This window comes from Neomonachus schauinslandi, chromosome 11 (genome assembly GCF_002201575.2).
Source record: "Neomonachus schauinslandi chromosome 11, ASM220157v2, whole genome shotgun sequence".
In the NCBI taxonomy this organism is placed as follows: domain Eukaryota; kingdom Metazoa; phylum Chordata; class Mammalia; order Carnivora; family Phocidae; genus Neomonachus; species Neomonachus schauinslandi.
Window position 1 is genome coordinate 97,216,287 of NC_058413.1, and position 21,892 is coordinate 97,238,178.

Consider the following 21,892-nt stretch of genomic DNA (forward strand, 5'->3'; position numbering starts at 1 on the left):
GCCGCCCCACTGAATTTCCATCCCCTGAGAGTTTCAGAGCCAAGCAACGGAGAAGAGAGTCGCAGGGCAGCTCCTGGCTGTCCCTGGCTAACCGCATGGCTTGTCCCTCCTCTGCTCCTCCTCCCTCCTGACTCCCGCCCAGGCCCCCCCAGCATCCGGGCGATGAGGAACATCACCGCTGTCGCCGGGCGGGACACCCTCATCAACTGCAGGGTCATCGGCTACCCCTACTACTCCATCAAGTGGTATAAGGACGCCCTGCTGCTGCCCGACAACCACCGGCAGGTGGTGTTCGAGAACGGGACGCTGAAGCTGACCGACGTGCAGAAGGGCATGGATGAGGGGGAGTACCTGTGCAGCGTCCTCATCCAGCCCCAGCTGTCCATCAGCCAGAGCGTCCACGTGGCTGTCAAAGGTAGGCCTCCCCCGGAGCCAGAGCCCACTGGGGCTCTCTCCCCTGCCGATGGCTCACGCAGAAGCAGCCAGGCCTGAAGGAGTGGCAGGCCAAGGAAGAGGGTCCTGAGCGGGTGTGTGGGAGAAAGGGGGCAGGGGGACGAGTACCTCTGCATGCAGGGTCCCTCAGTGGGACGCAGGACAATGTGGCCCTGACCTGTGAGGCAGGAGGGGCCGGTGATGCACAAAGGTCCCCTTCTGGGCAAGAGGCCGGGTCAGAGATGGCGGGCCGTATCAGTCAGGAGGGAACCACGTGATGTCAGCAGGGGCCCAGCAGAGACCACCAAGACGGGGTGAGAGGCAGGAGCCCAGGGGCAGAAGCAGCAGGAGGCTGGCTGGAGGGAGCAGGTAGTAGGTGTCTGACTCCTGTCCCTACGCCTGCTCATGTTATTTGAGGCCTACAGAGCACTGCCTAACAAAACCTCGGCCCAGGCCCTTCACGCTCACCTGGGCCGGGTGTGTGTTTTGTGCAGGGGGACTTAGCACAGTGCCTGGCCCATAGTAGCCATTTGGTAAATGCCTGCTGATTCAATGAACGCATGAGTAGAACTAAGGCACTCAGTGAATGTGTGAGCAATGACGGCTGACTCCTTGGTTCTGGGGCTGCATGGGTGTGCCAAGCTCCATTCCAAATACATTCTTTGGAACTGCCAGGCCTGGAGACTTTCCAGGCGGTGAGTGGAAGCAGGATGGCCTGGTTGCTCCAGAGCAGGATAAGGAGGGGGGGCCTGTCAGGCCTGGCTGAGGAGGGGTCAGGCAAAGCCAGGCAGCTGGGGTGGGAGGTCACTAATGGCCGTAATGGGTAAGGGTCCGAGTGGGTTCAAGCCCTGGGAGAGCCTGAGGCTCTGGGAGCGTGGAGATGCCAGCCTGGGGCTCCATGAGGGAGGAAGGAAGGCTGTGGTCTCCAGCCACCATGACGGTCTCTAGCACCAGACCACAGTCGTTGTCATAATAAGACGGATACAGCTGTGGCAGGCCCACCACACACCAGTCGCTGTGACTGGCTGCTCAACACGCTCTGTCTCATTAAACACCAGCACTGCTCCCTTACCTCGGGCAGGTACCATTTCATCCCCAATTTCCAAGGCGGAAAAGGCTGAGGCACAAAAAAGTCAGGAAATTGTCATCTGGAAGCAGAATGTTTCCCGGGCCTGTCTACCTCCGGGCCCTGGGCTCTAACCCACAGCTGGGGGAAGGTCGGGCTGGGAGGAGGAAGCTTTCTCCACGCTCCACCTCAGGAATAACGGAAGAGGCCTTGGGGACCCCCTGAGAGGGAGTCAGGAAGAGAGCTGGAGTCCCTGAGAAGGCTGAGAGCCCCTGTCACCAGGGCAGCAAGGAGGGGAGGTCCTCTCCATATTCCCGGGACCCCGGGGTGGGGAGGGGCCTATAGGCAGGAATAAACGTGGGGGGGCGGTCCCAGGCCTACGAAGGGGCCCTGGCACAGGGGAAGGCCCCAGTGGGTCCCAGGTGCCTGAAGCAAGATCCAAGAGCAGCTCTGTGGACAGAAAGAGGGAAGTCTAGGAGAAGGAAGAATTTGGGGAGACAGAGCCCGCTTTGGGTTATGGCCCCTTCAAGCATGTGGTGGTAATGCAGGTGCAGCTGGAAGTGTCTGGTGGACAGCCAGGAAACTGAACAGTAGCAGCAAAAGGCAGGGTGGGTACTTCCCTCCCTTGCTGCACATGTCACATGCATCCTTATGCACCCACCACCTGTTACAGTGCCAGACGGTGAGTGTTTCTGGAGCTGAAACTGAGACAGTAGTCTGGGTTGCAGTGGTTTGCTGGGAGGCCTCGCTTTGAGCCCCGACCACGGTGGGGCCGTGGCCATCTCAAGCCTGCGCAGGTGACAGGAGACCCGAACGGCGTCAGCCTCCCTGCCTCCTGCTGCTACACCCTAGCTAGGCTGAGGGGCACCCTGGCCCCTCCTTAGCCGCAGGCCTCTGTCCCGCTTGGAGCCGTGGGCCGGCAGGAGCCTCACAACCCCCAGGCCACATCCTCAGCTTGGTGGCGGTAGAAGCCGGCAGCGCCTGCCTACCCCCTCCCAGCATCAAGGGCTGCCGTATCCATTTCCATTACAAGCAGCGGACCAGGAGTTTACGTTGTAAACATCACGTATTAAAACATCTAACCTTTGCTCCACTCATTTTGCCCGCCCGCACCAGTGAACATTTGGCCGGGTTTGTTGGCTTAAAAAAAATAAATAAATAACAGGGCTCCGGCAAGCCTCGGAGTACGCAGAACATTCTGAAAGCTACTTCTGCTCATCAATTATTCAACCCCATTCAGGGAGCGATCAGTCCTAATGAATTGAATCTGATGCATTCCGTCTCAGCGACTCTCTGGGCCTGTTGTGATTGTGTTAAACGACAAGAGGAAAGCGGGAGAGAGAGAGAGAGAGAGAGAGAGTGTGTTTGTGTGTGTGTGTGTGTGTGTGTGTGTGTGTGATCTAGAGGGCAGAGCCCATGCACCAGGCACGCGTGGCTCCCACACCCAGCACAAAGCCCGGCATCCATCAGACGCCATGCATGTGTACGGGGTACAGGGCATGTGTGCCCACATTCCCTCTTCCCCGCCCTCAGGGTCTGAAGATGCAGCCCTACAAGGATGGTGGTAGCTTGTTTTCTCTCCAGACCGAGAAGCAGCATTTGTGTGCGGGTCTCTGGGACCCCCTGCCCCTGCCACTTGGAAAGCTCAGGTCCTCCCTCCTCCCACTCCCTGACTCCCTCTCCCCACCTCATTAGAATGCACTTTTGCAGAAGAACCCATCAGAGCTGATTATGAGCACACGGCTTGATTAGCTGATGTGCTGTTCCAAGAGCTACTCAAGGAGGAGGGTGGAGGAGGTGCCCCTGGGCGTGGACCAGGGCCCTGACTCTGGGCGAGGCGGGCCAGGTCCAGAGGCAGCGTTGCTGAGCCCAATACCATCACCTGGCTGGGACCTGCATCCCACTCGGGACCAGAGCAGAGAGCCAGGGGATAGCAAAGGGCAAGGTGGAGGTGGGACAGGGCACTAGACCCTGGGGATCAATTAGAAGTCCCTCCCACCCCACATCTCTCTGGGGGGCCATGGGCTTGTGGGCAGGAAGGGGCAAAAACCCATGCTGCTCCAAGGAACTGGAAACATCTGCTGACCCCATTCCTTCTGGGACTGCTGGCTTTCTGATGAATTTTTCAAACACTGAGCTAAGAGCAGAACACACCAGACACAAACGCACACACATGTGCAGAGCCCTTTGTGCATGAGGATGCATGCATGTACTCATTGGTACTTACTATATGCATGTCCATGCAACAAATATACACACACTAACATGTCCACTGTTGCACATGTGCGCATACACACGCATGCTGGCAGTCACATGTGCACAAATATTGGCTCCATCCCTCCCCTCCTGTAAGGCATCATTCCTGAGCCACAAAAGGTGGCTGCAGGTGGTACCATGTGAAACATTGCCCAAGTGAGCCTGCTGTGGCCTAGCAACTTGGGAGGACCGAGGGGAGAGAGTGGGGATGCTTTGTGGGCCGCTTGGGCTTTGGGGCATGTACCGTCGACTGGCAGGGGAGAGCAGGGCTGCAGGGAAGGCAAGTGCTCCTCTCTGGGCATCCAGAGACATCCTTGGCAGGATGCTAAGAGGAGGGCACATAGATCCAGCCTAGATTTGATGTCTTTAGGGCCCCCTGTAGCTGAAAAATAATGTAGCATAAAAGCATCTCTGGGCACGCGGGCTGAATGTTTAATTAACTAAGAAGGCAGGCTGCAACTGGGGCTCCTTGGCTTTAGCTCAGTGAGAGAACATCTCCATCCCCACATCTGAGCCTCTGTGGGCCTCTGGAGCCAAAACAAGGGCATGAGGGGCTTGCAGCCCATGCTCGGCAAGGCCCCTGCGGAGAGCAAACGGAAGAGGACACACACATACGCTCATTCCCAAATGCCCATGCTCCCCACCCACACTGTGTCTTCCCTGGCTGCCCAAACTGGTGCCTGCCATGTGCGTGGAGCCATTGGAGAAGCGCCCTTTCCACCCTAGTAAATGGGTTGGGGGTTTCTCTGATCATAGGTTGGGGCTTACGAAAAACCTAATCACCTGGCCAAATGCCTGCTCTCCGCAGATGTGGAGGTTTGGAAGAGATGCGCCAGAATCTACAGGAAGGGGATACAATGGGTTCCATAGGAGCAGAGTGCCCAGTTGTACTTGGGAGAGGGGGGCACCAGGAAAGCTCCTGCCGGCAGCCCTATTCCCCAGCAGAGGGGCCCTGGCACACAGGAGCAAATAGCCGCTTCGGTGCACAGACAGGGCTCACGATGATGACCCTGGTCATGGTGATGATGGGGACGATGGTGTAGAAGCAGCGCCTACTGATTCAGTGACATTTACTGTGCACCCTCTGTGTTCTGGGCACTAGCTTACAAATGCAGCTACGCTCAAGACAAAAATCTCTACCCTCAGGGAGCTTCCATTCTCGGGGGGGGGGCAAATGGATAATGCATAAAATATATAAAAGGTGCCCCATGTCAAAGAGGGAGCGGGGATGAGAGCGTCAAGAGGAGTGGAGAGTGGTTTGCGATTTTAAATAAGGTGGTCAGGGAAGGCCTTTCTGAGAAGAGAGGATTGTGTAAAAAAAAAAAAAAAAAAAAAGGACACCAAAGGAAGTTGTTATAATTATTCCTAAAATATTAGAGACTTTAGAGATTACTTGGTCCAACTCCTCCATTTTTCAGATGAGGAAACGGAGGCTCAGGGTGGAAGCAGGGTGGTGGCACGGGAGGCAGAGGCTAGAACCCAGCTCCTGGGCACGGCTCTCTCCCCATCCCCATGCTCCACAGGCAGATGCCCCAACTCCCCCTGGTGCCCGCTCTCTGCTAAACAGGTGCAGTAAATAAAAAGGCTCAGTCTCAGAGACAGATGATGAGAGACACCACAAAGAGTTTCTGGTCTGGGCTGGCTGTCAGCACACCGTCGTCTGCGCGACATTCCCAAGCAGGTGGCCATAAAGGCTTTATGGTGGCCGGAGACCTCCTGGACTGCCACAACTACGGTATGTCCCCAGCCACTCCGTCCTCTGGCCTCTTCACCATAGTAGCACCTTGCTCTGACCCCACCTCCCTCAGTGCAGAGTTGCCCTCTCCCCAGAGATGACTGTGGCCAGAGCAGGGCGTCCGGAGACAGGACCGTGGGTCCCATGGCATCTGTGCCCCCTACATTCAGTCTGGGCATTGGGGAAATGCTGGGACTCGGGGGCAAGAGGGGGCCCTTCGTGCAGTTGACACTCAAGAGGTCCCTGGTCGTCACTGCAATGGAGGTGGTCAGAACCTCCCCCCCTCCCCGCCAACCGCTGAGGATCGCAAAATGGACCGACACACATTCAATTAGCCCCACATCTACGTCTGAGCGTTGGGGAAGACATTACTGACTCACGGGTCAGAAAGCACCCCCACATCTGGGCAGCTGGCCATGCACCCATCACAGAGCCCCCACACCCTGCTTCTCAGAGCCTCTCGCTCACGGGGCTCCTCCCGCTGTTCAGCGAGCCTGTGAAGGAGCCGGGATCCCTAGACTTTCTTCTCCTTCCTTCTATGCCTGCAGTTATGGGGGTATCTGAACAGAAGCCTGAAGCCAAGAAATTCTGTGAGCGGCTCTGGCCCCTAGCACTCCCACCAAAGGGTTCCCAAGGGGACACTTAACCACAGTATCACCCCGCCTTGTCAGCCTGCAGCAGGGGCAAAGGGTGGAGGGGGGCCAGGAGCCTGCCCTGGATCTCTGGCAAGTTGTCTGGTCGTCTGCCTCCCACAGGACAATTGTGCTCTTGAGTGTTCTAGCCAGCCCAGGTGAATGCCTACCCCCCAGATGGATATTGGTTGGTTACTGTCTCCAGTGGGCTCTCAGGAGCCATCCATGTTATTCCCGAAGGCCATAAGGGAGGGACAGCCCCTGGTTGGCCTCTGCCTCATGGCTCAGCCTTTTCCCTCTCTCTCACCCCATGTACTTTTTACAGCGTTTGTGTCCTTTAGCTCTCTGCCCAAATGCCACCTCCTCTGGGAGGCTGCGGTCACCCAGTCAGATGATACGTCTCTCGGCTCAGAGTTCAGCATCTGTATATTCAGGTGGCACTTGTCCAATAATCATTGAGGGAAATATCTTGCCTTCCCTAGCAAATGATGAGCTCCTGGGGGTTCTATCTGTATTTTAAGCATGTTTCTACTTTCTCCAGCCCACACGGAGCATAATAATGCCTTCGTAGACTAGGCATTTCATAAATATTAGATGAATTAGTTAATTAATGAATTAACCTGCCTTAGTAACTTGTTCCATTATCCAAATCCCTTCTTACTGAGAAAGACAGTCTTCCCCTTGCTTGAGCTAAATCTCCCTGCCTAATTTCAGTCTTTTGCTCTCCACTTGCTCTGTTCACAGAGGAAGCATAGCGCTTGACCATCCACCCCCAGGGCATGGTCCTTCGGCCTTGACAGCCCCTCAGTCCTCTCCTCCTTGGTAGAACCTCCCAGCTCCTTGCTTTGCCCACACATCCTCCTCTGCAGCCTGTCACTGCCTTGAGTCTCCCCTTGGTCACATTCAGCTGTGCAGAGGAGCTGGTTCTGGGGCTATGGTAGCAAGGACCTGACCCCCAGGAAGGACCAAGGGATAAGCTCCTGGCTCCAAAACTCCATAGCATAAATACAGCGTCTTGAGGAACAGCATAGAAATCCCCCTCTTTTTCTGGATGGACCTCCATCCTGCGCTCTCCCTACCCCTTGCCCCCGTGACCGTTAAACTTCTAAGTCAATCCAGGAAATCCTGAGCATATGTTCATTCATTGGCTCACCCGCCAGGCATTTATTGGGCTCCTGCAATTTGCCAGGTAAATAAGTCCTAGTTACTGCCCTAAAGGAGCTCCCAGACTCCTGTGGAAGGCGGTAATGCAAACGGCCACCCTCCTGCCCTGTGATCAGTGCCATGATGAAGGTGTGCACAGGTGTGGTGGGACAAGGACAGGCCTCACGGAAGAGGTAATACGGGAGCAGTCTCTGAGTGGACAAAGAGGCATTTCCCATGGGGCCTGCGGGCTCTAGCTTTGGGCCTCTGTGGGAAGGAGAACTGGATCAGGCCTGGTTCTGTTTGGCCTAGAGAAACAAACTAGAGGCAGGTCTGGGTCTCTGCAACTGTTCCCTCAAAAAGTCCAAGGAGGCCGGAAGCCTTGGTCCCATCCAAACAAGCCAGGGGTGGGGTGGGAGATCGGCAGAGCCCAACAGAGGGACCTCTGGGAAATCTCAGCAATGGGCATGGGGCCATCACTAGAGTCAGGGTTCCAGAGAAATCTCATATGGAGATCCCCAAGGCCCAGCAAACCACCCAGAATACTGGGGCAAGGCCCTAACCCGGGCAATAGGCAGCCAGAGATGGGGATGGGGAGATCCAGATAATGACCAGAGCCCCAGAAAACCTGGCTGGACTTTGGACCTAGATTTGGGCCCTTGGTGGAGCACACATGATGGGAATAGGAAGGACAAATGCCCAGCTGTGTTCACCAAGACACGGGCTAAGACTTGGAGCGTTGGGTGGTCGTGGTACACTGATGGAGCCCCTGTGGCAGGATGGAGAGTAAGGTGGGAGAGGACACTTGGGAAGGTCAGTTAAACACCCTGCTGAAGGGTATGGCTCTCATCCCATCCCTCCTAAATGTCACTTCCTCTGGACCTAGGCTCTTGATCAAGAACTTTCCGAGGGATCCAAAGGGCTGCCAGTGGGTTATTCTATGCCCACACCCTACCACTCTGCTGGGGAAGCTCCCTGCTGAGCCCCAGAAATCCTTGGGGTGCAGAGAGGGCCTTGGGCATGCATAGGATGCCACCATCCTCTCCCCCCAGGGCTCACCTCTGCTGGTGGCCACTGTGGGTGGGCCTAGGGTGGAAAGCGGCAGGCTTCCCAGGGGGGCGGGGTGCTGGAGCCTGGGAGAAGGCCAGAGGACTGTGGACAGCCTTGTAATTTAATTATTTGATTGCAGAAAGGAGATCTCATCTACTGGGTGCTCATCCTTGTTAAGCTAATTGTCTGTCTCCTTCTCTCTCTTCTCCCCCCACTTGCTGGGGAAGTCACTGTGGCCTAATTGAGTTATCATAAAGATAATGGCTGATGCCCTAGCCAGAACTGAGAAAGGAGGATCCCTCTCACAGAGGCTCAGGCTCCAGACAAGCCCCCCAGGGGCCAAGATGTGGACTGTGAGGCACGCTGGATCTCTGGGTGGAGGGAGGCCGTGCAGATCCCGCTCAGCCGGATGAACAGCAAACTGGTTGTCTCATAAAGGACAGGGCACCCTCTCTGCTCCGCCCTGCTACCCAAGGGGAGCTCACTGATGAGACAAAAGAGCCATTGGGCTGGGCATGTCTGGGGGTTTCTCAGAGAGGCACCTGGGCAGCGTAGACCCTGAGAGCAGGGACACCAGGTCTCTAATCCCACTGTCACCTCTTAGGAGCTAGATGACCGAGGGCAAGTGACTTCTCCATTCTGAGCCTCAACTGGAGACGGTTAAGCTACATCACATTATTGGGGGAGGAGATTCAGTGTGCTAACACTTGATGACAATGCACAGGGCTGGTGTGGGTGATGGGACCACTGCAGGAGGAGACCAGGGGACAGCATTCTGGCTTTTAGAGGCAGAGCTGTGGGGCATGAGCTGGGGACAGTCTCAGGCCCACCTTCTCCCCCACGCCCAACATCTGGGGCCCAGCAGCCCTGTCAATCCGAGGCCCCAGAGAGCTGATGTATCTTTGTGATGAGAAAGTGACATGGGGCCATCGAGAAGCAGCAGGGGAGCGGGGCGAACGCCAAGCAGTGTCTGCAGGCAGATGGGAATCAAGAAGCACATACATCATCACCGGGACAAATCTGAGGGGCAGGATTAAGGCAGGCGAGCCAATGCCCTACACAGAGACAGTGGGTCCAGGCCTGGGTGGGCAAGGGGATGAGAGCTAAGGGCCAGTGGCACCCCAAGACATTCTGCATGTATAGGACAAGGCACTGGTGCCCTGGGGAACTCTGCTTACACCCCCAGGGGCAGGAGGGGCCGGGAGGTGAGGCAATGAGGCAGTTGCTGCTGGCCAGGCTGGGGCGCATGGGGGCCCTGACAACAGCACTCCCCTTGCCTTCCCAGTGCCCCCTCTAATCCAGCCCTTTGAGTTCCCACCCGCCTCCATCGGCCAACTGCTCTATATCCCCTGCGTGGTGTCCTCGGGGGACATGCCCATCCGCATCACCTGGAGGAAGGATGGACAGGTGATCATCTCAGGCTCGGGCGTGACCATCGAGAGCAAGGAATTCATGAGCTCCCTGCAGATCTCCAGCGTCTCCCTCAAGCACAACGGCAACTACACGTGCATCGCCAGCAACGCAGCGGCCACCGTGAGCCGGGAGCGCCAGCTCATCGTGCGTGGTGAGCAGAGGGGCTGGGGCGGGCGAGCGAGGGCCCAGCTCTGTCTGCTGCTAACAGTCTCTCTAGACTTGGGGTTTGAATCACAGGCTGAGGGAATGTTGGCTCTGGCTGGGGCCTTAAATAAGATCAAGAAGTTCAAATCTCTTACTTTCCGGGCCCGGACACAGAGGCCCTGAGAGGGAAAGAGCTCTGTTCAGTTAGCCATCGGCAGACTCAGAGCTGGGACGCGGGACTCCCAGTCCTCAGCAAAGGCCCTCAGCATCTTGAGTTTCACAGCTGCCTCTTCCGAACTTGATCATGGTCCAGGCGGGGCTGCCACAGAATGGAAGGTTAGAGACCACAGAAGAGCTGTTCGAGACAGATGATCGGTTTCTCCCTACCTTCCCTCTTCCCGCAGTGCCCCCACGATTTGTGGTGCAGCCCAACAACCAGGACGGCATCTACGGCAAAGCTGGCGTGCTCAACTGCTCAGTGGATGGCTACCCCCCGCCCAAGGTCATGTGGAAGCATGCCAAGGGTGAGCCCCTGGCCAGCCAGCATCTCCGAGCACGGTCAGGGAGTGGGGAGAAGGAAGCTGATGGGGCTTGGGCCTGTTTTCCTACACACAACTCCTAGCCCTGGGTGGGAGCCCTCGGTTCTAAGCTTTCAGGGGACCCCGGACTGTACTCGCTCTGGAGATTGTTCTCAGCCACCCTCAGGGGTCTGCCGACTGGGGACAGCTATCATGCTGACTCCAGATTTCCTCTAGACCCCACAGATTGACCTCTCCCCTCCCCCGTCCAGCCCTAGAACTCAGTGTATATCTGTTTTCCCCAGCCCTCCCCACCCCGCTTGGGGTTCCAGAACCTCCTTGGCCCCTGCTCATCACCAATCAACCTATTCTGGGATTGTGGTCCTTCTTGGAGCCTAACAGCATCCCAAGGATATGTTTGGTATCTAAGTCCCATGCCAAGCTCTTGTCATAAAGCCATGCCCATCACTGACACTGGAGGAATGGGGAGGGGACCACAAAGCCCCCTTGGAGGATGGCTGGCCTCTTTCCCAGGCCTGGCTGTCCAGGACCAGGCAGCTGCCATTTTAGGGTTCCATCTTGCCTTTGCCTGTGGCCAAGTGGCCTGAAGACAACTCTTCGTCTCCAAGTTCAGCCCTGAGGCTCAGTGCCAAGGCGGGCTTTGAGCTGAGGTCCCCAACTCCAGCCCCTCACCTGAGAGCTGGGGCAGGGCCAGACCTCTGTGAGGCTCTTCTGGTCGCCCAGAGGAGTACTTTGGGAGTGCTACAAGATAGCCCTAGATCAGCAAGAGAAGGCCATCAGGGTGTCCCTTGGAGCAGTCCCACCTGACCCAGCTCGCGTGCTAGCCTGGGCGCCAGCCCCCTAACGGCCGCCTCCTTCCAGGGAGCGGGAGCCCACAGCAGTACCACCCGGTACCTCTCACCGGCCGCACCCAGATCCTGGCCAACAGCTCGCTGCTGATCCGCCACGTCCTGGAAGAGGACATGGGCTACTACCTCTGCCAGGCCAGCAACGGCGTGGGCACCGACATCAGCAAGTCCATGTTCCTCACCGTCAAGAGTGAGTCCTGCCCGCACGCGGCACCCCTAGCCCTCCGACCATAGGCCAGGGCCCGTCTCCACACTCGCGCAGCGGCCACTGTCCTATCAGTGAGTGGGAAGCAGGGAGGGCTCCTGGTCAGAGGTGCACTCGGGACCCTCAGGTGGGGGACTCAGACCCCCGTGACCTTGGCCAAGTCACCTCACCTGTCTAGGCTCCAGCTTCTTCCCTGTGCTGGAGGTTTCATTGCCAGCCCACCCTCCCCACCACACTGCTCGAGTAACACAGGAACTGATCACGGGAAAGGGGGATATATTTTAGGAAAGCTAAAAGAACAACGAAACTCATCACTCAGTGCTCAGTCTGTGGCTTCTAAATCCCAGACACAGAGCGGGCCTCACGGCCTCAGAAGCCCAGAATATCCCTGAATTCTCTTGAGTCACACGCAGATATTCCTACCAGATAAGCCTATCCCTTTAGAGTCCTGGGGTCTGTATAATGGGCCCCCGGGAAATCGTGTCCATCTGACCCTGTGTCCAGAAACGGACCATGGGCCATGCAGGACAGTGGTGAGAGCCTGTGTTTTAGCCAAGTGGGAATCTGGGCACCATGTTGTAATTATTGTGACCTTGATGAGTTTGCTTGGCCTCGCCGTACATACCTCATTTCCCCGACAGAGAAAATGAAAGTCATAATAGAGCCTTACCTGTTCTGTTCTGTGTCAAGAGTGAGTCCGATAATATGTAGAAAGCGCCCATTGTGGTAACTGGCACCCAGTCAGCCATCAGAGGCTTCCCAGTTTGGCTATTGGTACCATCAGTCCCTGCAGGGTCGGTGTGGGAATGACCGCCGAGGGCAGTGCCCGGTGTGGGGTCCCTCCTCGAAGAATCAGAGCTTCTTTATCGCTCGCCAAAGCCCGCGTTCAGCTCAGCACAAGACAGGGAAGCCCCGGCAATCGATGCTCGGGGAGCTCCAGGCGCCGGAATCCCCACCCTGGGGAGCTGCTTCCCTCACACTATCAAAAAGCACTTTGTCCTTAATAAAACCAGGCAATCAATCTACATCCCTCAGCCGGGGAGAACTTCGCTAATTCTGCCTGCGTGAGGTGAGGAATAGCAGGCCCCTCGTGGAAGCATCCCTGGAATTTGATCCTTACCTCCCCACTGTCAGCAGCAGAGATGAGCCCAAACCCTTAGGCTTTTTTTTTCCTTTTTGGTCTTTGCTCTTTCTCCTCGAAGCTAGGGGATTCCACCACACAAGCGTGGCTGTGGCTTTATGGCACCCGGTTTGTGGGATGGGGTGGGGGGGCATGGGCGATGGGTAATCCGGCGGTCAGGAGGTGGGCTCTGTGAGGAGCCTCAGTTCCCAGCAGGCTGTCCCTGATGTCCTGGAGGGACCCGGGGCAAGTCACGTCACCTCTCGGGCCCTGCATTTTTCCTGTGTTGTCTGCCCGGCAGTGGCCATGCAGCACCCGGAGACACTCAGAGGAAGCCCATTTTGTAAATTCAGGACAGCCTTGTGAGCGTGTGCAACACACACACACACACACACATACGGTGGTGTCAACGCCTGGCCCACTCTTCCTGAAGAGCTTCTTGCCACCCCCATCACCTGTGGGCAGAATCTGGACCTCGTTCCTTCCTCCCCTCACCCTCGTCCTATTTTCAGCCACCTTGTCACTCTCCTTTGCTTCCTTCCACAGCAAGACACACGCGCACACGCCTTTCTCACATCTGCTCCGTCTCACGAACACCTCGGGTCCTATTCTCCCGCTCACCACACCCCCCTCCCCGCCGCCTGGAACTCGGTGTCTCTCAGCACCTCCTCACAGGGCCTCCACCCCGCCACCACCCTCAGCCCCAGGCTGTCTTCCAGCCGAGCTCTCTCACGCCGCCTCACACGTGTGTGCTCCTTAGATGGCCTTTTCCTGACACACTTTGTGGCAAACGCCCCCTTGCATTCCAGCCCCATGCTCCCCGGTGACCTGCCCAGCCAGGCTAGGGGCCCCGTGCCACCCCCCCCGAATGGCAGCAGGACAGGAGGAGCAGGGCCAGGGGCATTGGAGGCCCGAGGGCAGCCGGAATGGAAGGGCTGAGCATGGCACGGCCTCTCTCTGGGGTCGGAGGGTCTGACGGCCCTTCTGCAGCCGCCCGAATCAGGCTACACAGTATCCAGCAGCCAGAAGAAGCTCCCATGACGGTGGACAGGAGGTGGGAGTGGGCACTGGGGTGGGGCATGGGGGCTCCCAATTTTCTTTGGGAGCTTCTTCCCCTCTGCCTCCTGATGTGTTTACATAGACATACTGCTCTAGTAACCGACCCCCGGCTGCTCCCCTTGCACGTCCCCCCACCCCCCATTGCTGCTCTGCCCTTTCCGCCTTCATTCACCCTCGGCCTTCTCCCATTTCCCCACTCTGACTTCAGTTGGAAGGGCACAGGAAGGTGGGGAAGAACCTTCAGGACCCGGGTGCGTGCGTCACCCATCAGACTGCTGGAGGCACGCCATTCCTAGCCATCCCTTAATCCATCTCAAACACTCACCAACAACGCTCCCCTCACCCACTTGCAGAGCTGGCCACAGGAAGACCTGCCATTTCCAGACCTCAAAGCCAATTTCAAGGCTTGCATCAATGCACACTCCCGGAAATGTTGACCCAAGATGGCGCCACCCTGTCAGACCTCATACTTTTGTGAACTCTCAGAAGGCAAACTGACCCTAACCCCTACTTTAGCCAAACAGAAAAAAGGAAGTAAAAAAGGGACATACATCATAAAAAGCATCCAAGTGTCAAACCGGACATTTGTGGTTGGCTTCTCTTGGGGAGTGTTTATACCATTGACCCCTATGGTTTCCAATGATAACTCAGTAGATCTTCACTGAGCACTCACTAAATAGGTCGACTAAACTCCATGACTAAGAACATAGACTTTAGAACCGGACAGGCCTGGGTTCAAATCCCAGCTCTGCCACTTGATAGCTGTGAAGTCTTGGATGGTGATCTCTGCAAGCCCCAAATTCCTCCTCGATAAGTTTGGGATTAGAATACCTTTTACGCATCAGAAAGGTTTAAATGAGACATGCACTTATAGCAATTAATACAATATGTGGCACCCAATATCATGCAATAATTGATAGTAATCATTTGTTTTAGAGGCTGAATATCTAGTGATGAGTAAGACAATGTTGCTGTTTTCAGGGAATTTAGAATCTTGAGGAGGAGGTAGACACAGACCCCAAACAACTATCATGCACAAAATGACAAGTACCTTACAAGGCTACAAACAAGGTGATACAAAGAGAATCAGGGAAGGAGAAGTCAATTTTAACTTTGGGGTGAATGAGGAAGTGACAAGAAGATCTCCACAAAGGCAATAGTCTTAAGTGGGCCTTGACGAACACAAGGATTCTGGCAGGAACCAACACCGACAGATGTCATTCCATCCCGGGGGAAAAAGCACAGCAAGGATGTGGAGGCAGGGCAGTCCACGAGTGTCATCTGGCGAGCTGGGAGCTTAGGCGTCAGGTGGAGACTGAAGGGAGGATGGACAGGGAAAATGAAAGTTCGAGTGCTCGTGGACTTTGGAAGCTAAGCACTTTCTTTCTACGTAGCATTGACTTTTGATACCAGGCAGCAAACCAGAGTTCCAGGAGCCCAGGGGTCTGACAGGAGTCAGAATTCCAGTGACCATTGTTGGCAACCAACCAGGCCCAACTGGCCCCGATGGCTCCCTGACCCCCAGAGTATTGGTGTGAGCTGAGCCTGCGATCACCTGAGCTCATAGCCCAGCCTTGCCGCTGTCGCAGGCTTGCACATCATAGTTTATAGAGTTCTTCCTATGCCTGGCCTGTGAGGTCAGCAGGCAAGAGCTCCTTCCTAAAGAAGGTACAGCACTGGATCAAGGTCAATGGGTGATAGAGTCCCAGCTGAGACCAGAACTCGCCTCTGTGCACTCATGGTTTGGTAGGAAGTGCAAAGACCCAGAGTCAGAAGATGCTGATCCTGGCTCCGTGACTCACCAGCCACGTATTCAAGAGCCGTCCCTTCCCTTCTCTGGGCCTCGGGGTTCTCATCTGAACAATAAGAGGCCTGCGCTAGAATCTGGTCACTAACTGATCCCAAGGTCCTTTCCAGCTCAAACAATCTATGGTTCTAGCAGTGCGCATGGTCCTTTCAGGATGTCAGACCTCCTCCCAGAACTTGGTTGAAAATAAATATAATTAACGAAAGAAAATACCACATCCAGCTACCTTTTATCTCCCTTTTAAAATGAAAAAAAAAAAAAAAGAGAGAGAGAGATAATGACCAAAAGGGGGAGAAAGCAATCCCTCCTCCAACCGGCAGATAGGAAAAAATAAATAAACCATCTTCAAAAAGAATGTTTTATGGAGAGGCAGGTAAAGAGCCAGGCTGCTCAGTCTGGGGTGCAAGGGGCTGGCTGTGTTTTGATGTCGCCATCCCTGGATGTGCCTCCCTGGACTCAGAGGCCCTCTTGTGCCACAGGTTACCTGATTAGACAGGTTCTGTTATATCCCCCGAGACTCTCCTCCACTTTGTAAAGGCTCCAGTGATTGGGCCAAGGCAGAACCCATGGCCAATTAAACCCATAAGGGCTCTTTGTTTGGTCTGAGTTTTGATTTGTTTGTTTAGCAAAATGTCAGACCAATTAAAGCCAGATCCAAGAGCCCTCCACAAGCACACACCCAGCTGCAGAGTCGCTGGAAGGCAGGAGGCAGGAGGATGGAGCCAAGGAGGGTCTGGAGGAGTGGAGGGGCCCACACTAGGGAGAGAAGTCCCAGGCCTGGGTAGACAAGGTCTGCTGTACAGAGGGCAGGATACAAAGCCTTGGAAAGACAACCGTGTATCCCGTGACCCAAGATGGTCCTAATTTCAAATTTGCCCAAAGGAAATTCTTGCTTGTCAGGCAGAAGCAGCAGCTCCCTTACACCCAGTGACTGGGGTTCCTCCTCTAGAGGGCTGCTTCTGCCTTCATCAGCCCCTGCCCCTCCCAAAGGGCAAGGAGTCTATGGCCAAAGGAAATGGCTACCCAGAGCTCACAACCCCCTTTCTAGACCATGTTCCAGGTGCCCAGGGGATTCCCTGCCCAAATGCCCCAAGCCGACCTCTAGGATCTTCCGCAGTGTCTTCCCCAATCTGTCCTCCCAAGGATGGGCCCCACCACCAGCATGACCCCCAGACCTAAGAACCCTGCATTTTCAGGGCATGCAGAAGGAGGCTGGATGTGTGGATTGGGATGCCCACACACATACTCATAAGAGCTGTCTCAGCACACAAGAAGAAACAGGCATGAAGAAGCCAAGCAACTGGCCCAAGGTTTTCTTCTGTGGTCCCTGTGTAGGGCCTATCTCCTCACCAGACTGGAGCTCCTTAAAGGCTGGGCTGGTTTTCACTTCTCTCTGTGGGAATGCCTGCCTCTGGCACCCAGCTCGGCCGAGGCCTCTGCCCACTCTGGCCTGCCTCACTGGGGACAACAGGACGACTGAACGCAGCTCCTAGGTCTGGTCCAGTCCTACATGGCGTCACGGGTCACCCCCTCGGTGCTCCCCTCTGTCCTTATGAGCCTCCCTGATGGGCTGAGGGATGGGTGGGACGGCCCCTCTGTTGGATCTGCGGTCGGGGGAGGAGGCAGGCAGCAGAGCAGGACGATACTTGGCCTCCGAGTCACACCGGTCTGGGGCTGACGCTGGCCCTGCCATAGCCGGGGAGTTTAACCACGGTACTTACCCACCCCCCACCCCCCCGGTGCTGGTCATCAATCAGCCTCACCTGCCCAGCCTCAGGGCAGCTGAGGGAGGCCCACCCTGGTCTGTGCCAAGCCTGGAGTCTCTGCAAGCCTGGGGCCTGGCATCCAGTAAAGGGGGGGGGGGGGGGCGGGCAATGAACCATTGCCATGATTTCCATGGCAATGATTATCCAGCTGGCTCTTTGGCCTTATTGATTTTCAGACTTCATAGAATAAGGAGCAGCACTTTGTCTCCTGCTTCATCAAATGGGCGAGAAACGAGGCTGGACATCTCCTGTCTCCAGGCCAGGCTCCGTCCTGCTCTCCCCACCCTGTGCAGGACCCAGGGACACCAAAATGAATAGATGGCTTAGGGGACAGGAAGGCCCCACACAGGGAGATGGGAGTCCTGATCTCTTGTCTCAGTGTCCCCCACTACACGCTGAGTAAACTGGGGCCAGTCACTTCGTCTCCCCGGACTCAGTTTACTCCTCTGCTAAGAGAAGTCCCAACCCCTGTCCCCTTCCCTCAGCCCCGAAGACAGGAACAGAGCTTGACAGACGGGCCACCTTCTGCTGTGCTGATGGAGACCAGGCAGGGCAAGCAGTACCAGTTCCAGGATCTTGCTTTCAGAAGCCAGGGCCCTCGGGGTTTCGGGGGGTTAGAGATAAAGACAAACCTGAACCAAAGACACATGGGCGCCTTACTGACCTCAAGAGGCCACCAGTGTCTTTGGAGCATGTCACATCACATGCCAAACCGAGCCCCAAAACGGTCCTTTGTACAAGGTTTCGAGGTAGAATGAAAGTCTCCATGTGGAACAGCCCCCTTCCCTTGCCCCTCTTCTCCTCTTCTCCTCACCATGACAAGCCAGGTCTCCAGACAAGCAGAGGAGGGTTTTATGGAAGGGACAGCAGGAATGGCCCTGCCCGTGCGACCCCCACTCCCAATCTGAAAGTCCTTGCGCCCGGAGACGTCTTGTCCCCAGGCTCACTGGGGTCCTTATCTCCTTGCTAGAGGCTTTAGGCGGTGGTGGCAGGCAGTCCCCATGACCACGAGCACAGGAGAGCATCCAGATGGCTCTGGGCACTAAGGTGTCCTTCAAGGCCTTCCTTATGTTCAGCCCCAGCGGATCTAATGAAGAACAGAATTTTGTGCATCCTACATGCTAATCAAGGAAAAGGTGCAGTCAACATTTTGAGACACAAGGGAGCTGGGGTTCTCACTGGGTGGCTCACTTTGCTGGATGAGAATATTCAGGCAAGCAAGGAGCAGAAGCAGTGCCTCCAAACCCTGCCCTAAGTTAGGAGCCCAGATCTGCTCCCCCAGTTATGACCGGAGCCTCTCTGGATGATAGGGGCAGAACAGATTGTTAGATCAGTCAAGCAGTAAACAGGCACTTTCTGATTAAATCCCCACTCTGGCCCCCCAGGGACTTACAGACTAGCGAGGAAGCTGGAACCAACCTTCAGGAAACAAGGCAAGACTCCGTGCTAAGGCGTCTGGCTCTACAAATGTTAGGTCAGGGAAGGAAAAACCCAGTGTGGACGGACATGATCACACAGAGCTTTCTAGAGGAGTGGGACTTGAGCCTCAAAGAAGAGGTGTCGGAAGGAATAGCATGAGCAAAGGCCCTGGGGTAGGAAGCTGTGTGGGAGGCCATGAGGAGAACCTCTAACGAGAGGGTGGTGGCCCGGGATGAGGGAGAGAGCTTGTGGAAATAGTGGCACAGAAGTCTGCATATGATACTAGGATCGTGAGCAGGGAATGGAGAGAAAGGGGGACTCTAAGGGTCATTATGAAAGAACAAGCACTAGGCATTGACGACGGGTTGGACTCGGAGCTGGGAGAGCCAAGGCTTGAAGCCGAGATGAGCAGCACCATGGGGCCACCAGTAGAAATGCAGTCGATGAGGATGCAGAGATGGTGTGTTCGCTTTGGCCAGGTCCAGGTGGGATGACGGGGTGCTCTGAGGCAGCTGGATACTAGCTGATACTCTGCCAAGATTTCTATCTAGAGTGGCATGCTCACCCAGACACAATCCCCGCGCCCCAAGGGTGACTCACAAGTCATTGTGTAGCTGGCAGGTGTCCTGTCCTGGGCCAGAAAAGATGAGCCTGGTGGGCAGACTGGAGAATCCCCCCAAACCCTGGCCCCAATCCCTGCCCAGCCCTTGGGAATTCCAGCCTGGGAGCACCAGGCTTCCATCTGGCCTGTCAGGCCTACTGAGCCTCAGGACGTGGTGGGATTGAGATTCTGAGGATTCTGTCCTGCTCATGTTTGCTCATGTCCAGGCCTGCCGCCGTTCATTCATCATTCAGGAGTCATGGAGCACTCACTGAGCGCCTATCCCTGGTGTTGGGGGGAGGGGTCGAGTACGTGTGGCCCTGGCACACCAGCCTGTGCATGGGGTGGGAGTGTAACGGGGAGTGGACTCCCCATGGCACAGACAGAACAAAGCCCACACCACGTCCCACCTCAGGAAGCCCCTCCAGCTCCATGCAGGAAAGCAGGGAGCAGTCCTCCCTGCCACTTGGCACAAAGATCTCTCTCACACCCTGGATCCCTGTATTACTTTCCAGGGACCTCTGTAACAAAGCACCACAGACCAGATGGCTTAAAAACCCAGAAATGCATTCTCCCCCCATGCTGGGAGGCTAGACGTGCAAAATGCAGAAGTCAGCAGGGCTGTGCTCTGTGTGCAGGCTCTAGGGGAGCATGCTTCCCTCTTCAGGTGGCTCCCAGCTGTCCTTGGGGGGGTAGGTGCCCCGCTCCGGTCTCTGCCTCTACCTCACATGCTTCTCCCTGTGCGTCCTCGCACCATTTTTCCTCTGAGCATCTCCCCTCTAAGGACACCAGTCACATTGATTAGGGGCCCATCCTGCTCCAGTAAGATATAATCAAGTTGTAAGCGAAGATGGCATTGACAAAGACCCTACTTCCAAATAAGGTCACATTCACAGGTACCAGAGGTTAGGACTTGACATATGTCTTTGGGGAGACACAATCCAACCCCTAACAATACCCACGCTGGGTGATTTATTCGATAACTTCATGCTTTCCAGAACTCTGACAGCTGAAATGTCATCCCTCCCAACACCCTACAACTGTCCTTGTCTGGATGCAACCAGTCTCCTAACCAGAAACTCCTGTGTACAGAACTCTAGAGCCGGGGGTCAGCAAACCGGGCCTGAGGCCAAACATGGCCAACTGCCACTTTTGCTGGAAGCCAGGCACGCCCATTCTTCACGTCTTACTGTCCAGGGCTGCTTTCCAGCTACAATGGCAGGGCTGAGTCATCTTAACAGGGACCTACGGCCTGTAAAGTCTAAAATGTTTACTATCTACAGAAAAACTCTGCTGACCCCTGCTCAAGGGTGTTCCCAGTGATGACCCAGAAGAGCGTTCCAAATAACTAAAGATGGCGTTACCATCAGGATTCTGATGTTCAGGGTAATTTCAGAGTGTTCTCTCATCTCTAAAATGGGAATAAAAATACCACCCACCACCCACCTTCTCGGGTGGTGGGGAAGAGGAGGAGGGAGAATTTAATGAGATAATTTATGTAAAGCATTAATCAAGGCGCATGGCAGATAACAAGCATTCGATACATGTTAGCTATTCTTATGATTACTATCATTTTCCCAACATTCTGGGGAGAGAAGAGGGCCAGAGGCAGGGGAGAAGCAGGTCCCCCACCCTGCCTTGAGAATACACCCTGAGTCTGCTCTTGGACTCCTTGACAAGCGGCCAAGAGAAGAACTGACTGACCCCATTTTATAGCTGGAGACAACAAGGCCTGGTGAGTGGGAGGGTCTCAAAGGGGACCACCCTGGAGCAGAAGCAGGTCTGCAGTCTGAGTCTCAAAGATCCCATCCTTCATGACCCTCACCCCAACCCCCTTCACACACACACACACACACACACACACACACACACTCTCACACATTGTGTTTACAAGGTGTGCCCCCCCCCCCCCTCCCCGGACACAAGCAGTGGACAGCTAGGATCCCATGGGCCCCCGGCTCCCCAGGCATCTCCCCAGCACCCCTCAGAGCGAAGCTGATTGCTTCCATGCAATTTGAATTCATCTCATGCTTCAGGTGGAGCTTGGCTAATCAGGGGAGACATGAAGCCGAAGTGGGTGCAATCAAATTAACAACACCATGGCCCTGGCTCTTTAAGAAGAGTGAAAACAAAGCAGAAACCAGAAGGCACCCCCCCCCCCCCCCCCCCCCCACCAGCTCTTCCCTGGGGAAGCCTGGAGCTGCTGCCTGGCTGAGCTCGGTGAGCTGCCACCCACCCCGCCCTGGGCCCAGCGCCCCGCGTGCCAACAATGCCCCTTTGTGGAAGCTTATCTCACTCCGCCAAACAGGGCTACCGGTCTTGTCGTGATCTTGTTAACAAGGAGGAGACACAAGCCTTTGGGGGGAGGGAGGGGAGTCGGCTGCACTGGGGGAAGGAGGGGCCCACTCACCTCAAATGGGTACATGTAATCCTTTCAGAAACAAAAGATAAGTGCTTCTGAGCCAGGAGGCTCCCTTCTCCTCTGACAAGTGGGTCTGTAGAGCTCTCAGGAGCCTTCAGGGTATCAGCTGTCCCCTGGAAAATCCTCTCCCAAGGGGGCAGAGAGGGGGACATCCGGAAAACCGTTTTAGCCTGCCCAGAGCATCCTAATTAGCGAAAATCTTCGTGCAGATCCTGAAGAGATTTCAGTTAGACTC

General features: G+C 55.7%; 1 protein-coding gene across 1 annotated transcript in view; it reads left to right on the forward strand.

The window, feature by feature from the left end:
- The window catches only part of DSCAML1 (DS cell adhesion molecule like 1), a 322,784-nt gene that overhangs the window by 234,065 nt on the left and 66,827 nt on the right, over positions 1-21,892 (forward strand). The window contains exons 6-9 of the mRNA XM_021696420.2: positions 143-415; positions 9,600-9,878; positions 10,276-10,395; positions 11,272-11,448. Coding sequence (XP_021552095.2) covers positions 143-415; positions 9,600-9,878; positions 10,276-10,395; positions 11,272-11,448 — 849 coding nt within the window. The remainder of the gene's footprint in view (positions 1-142; positions 416-9,599; positions 9,879-10,275; positions 10,396-11,271; positions 11,449-21,892) is intronic.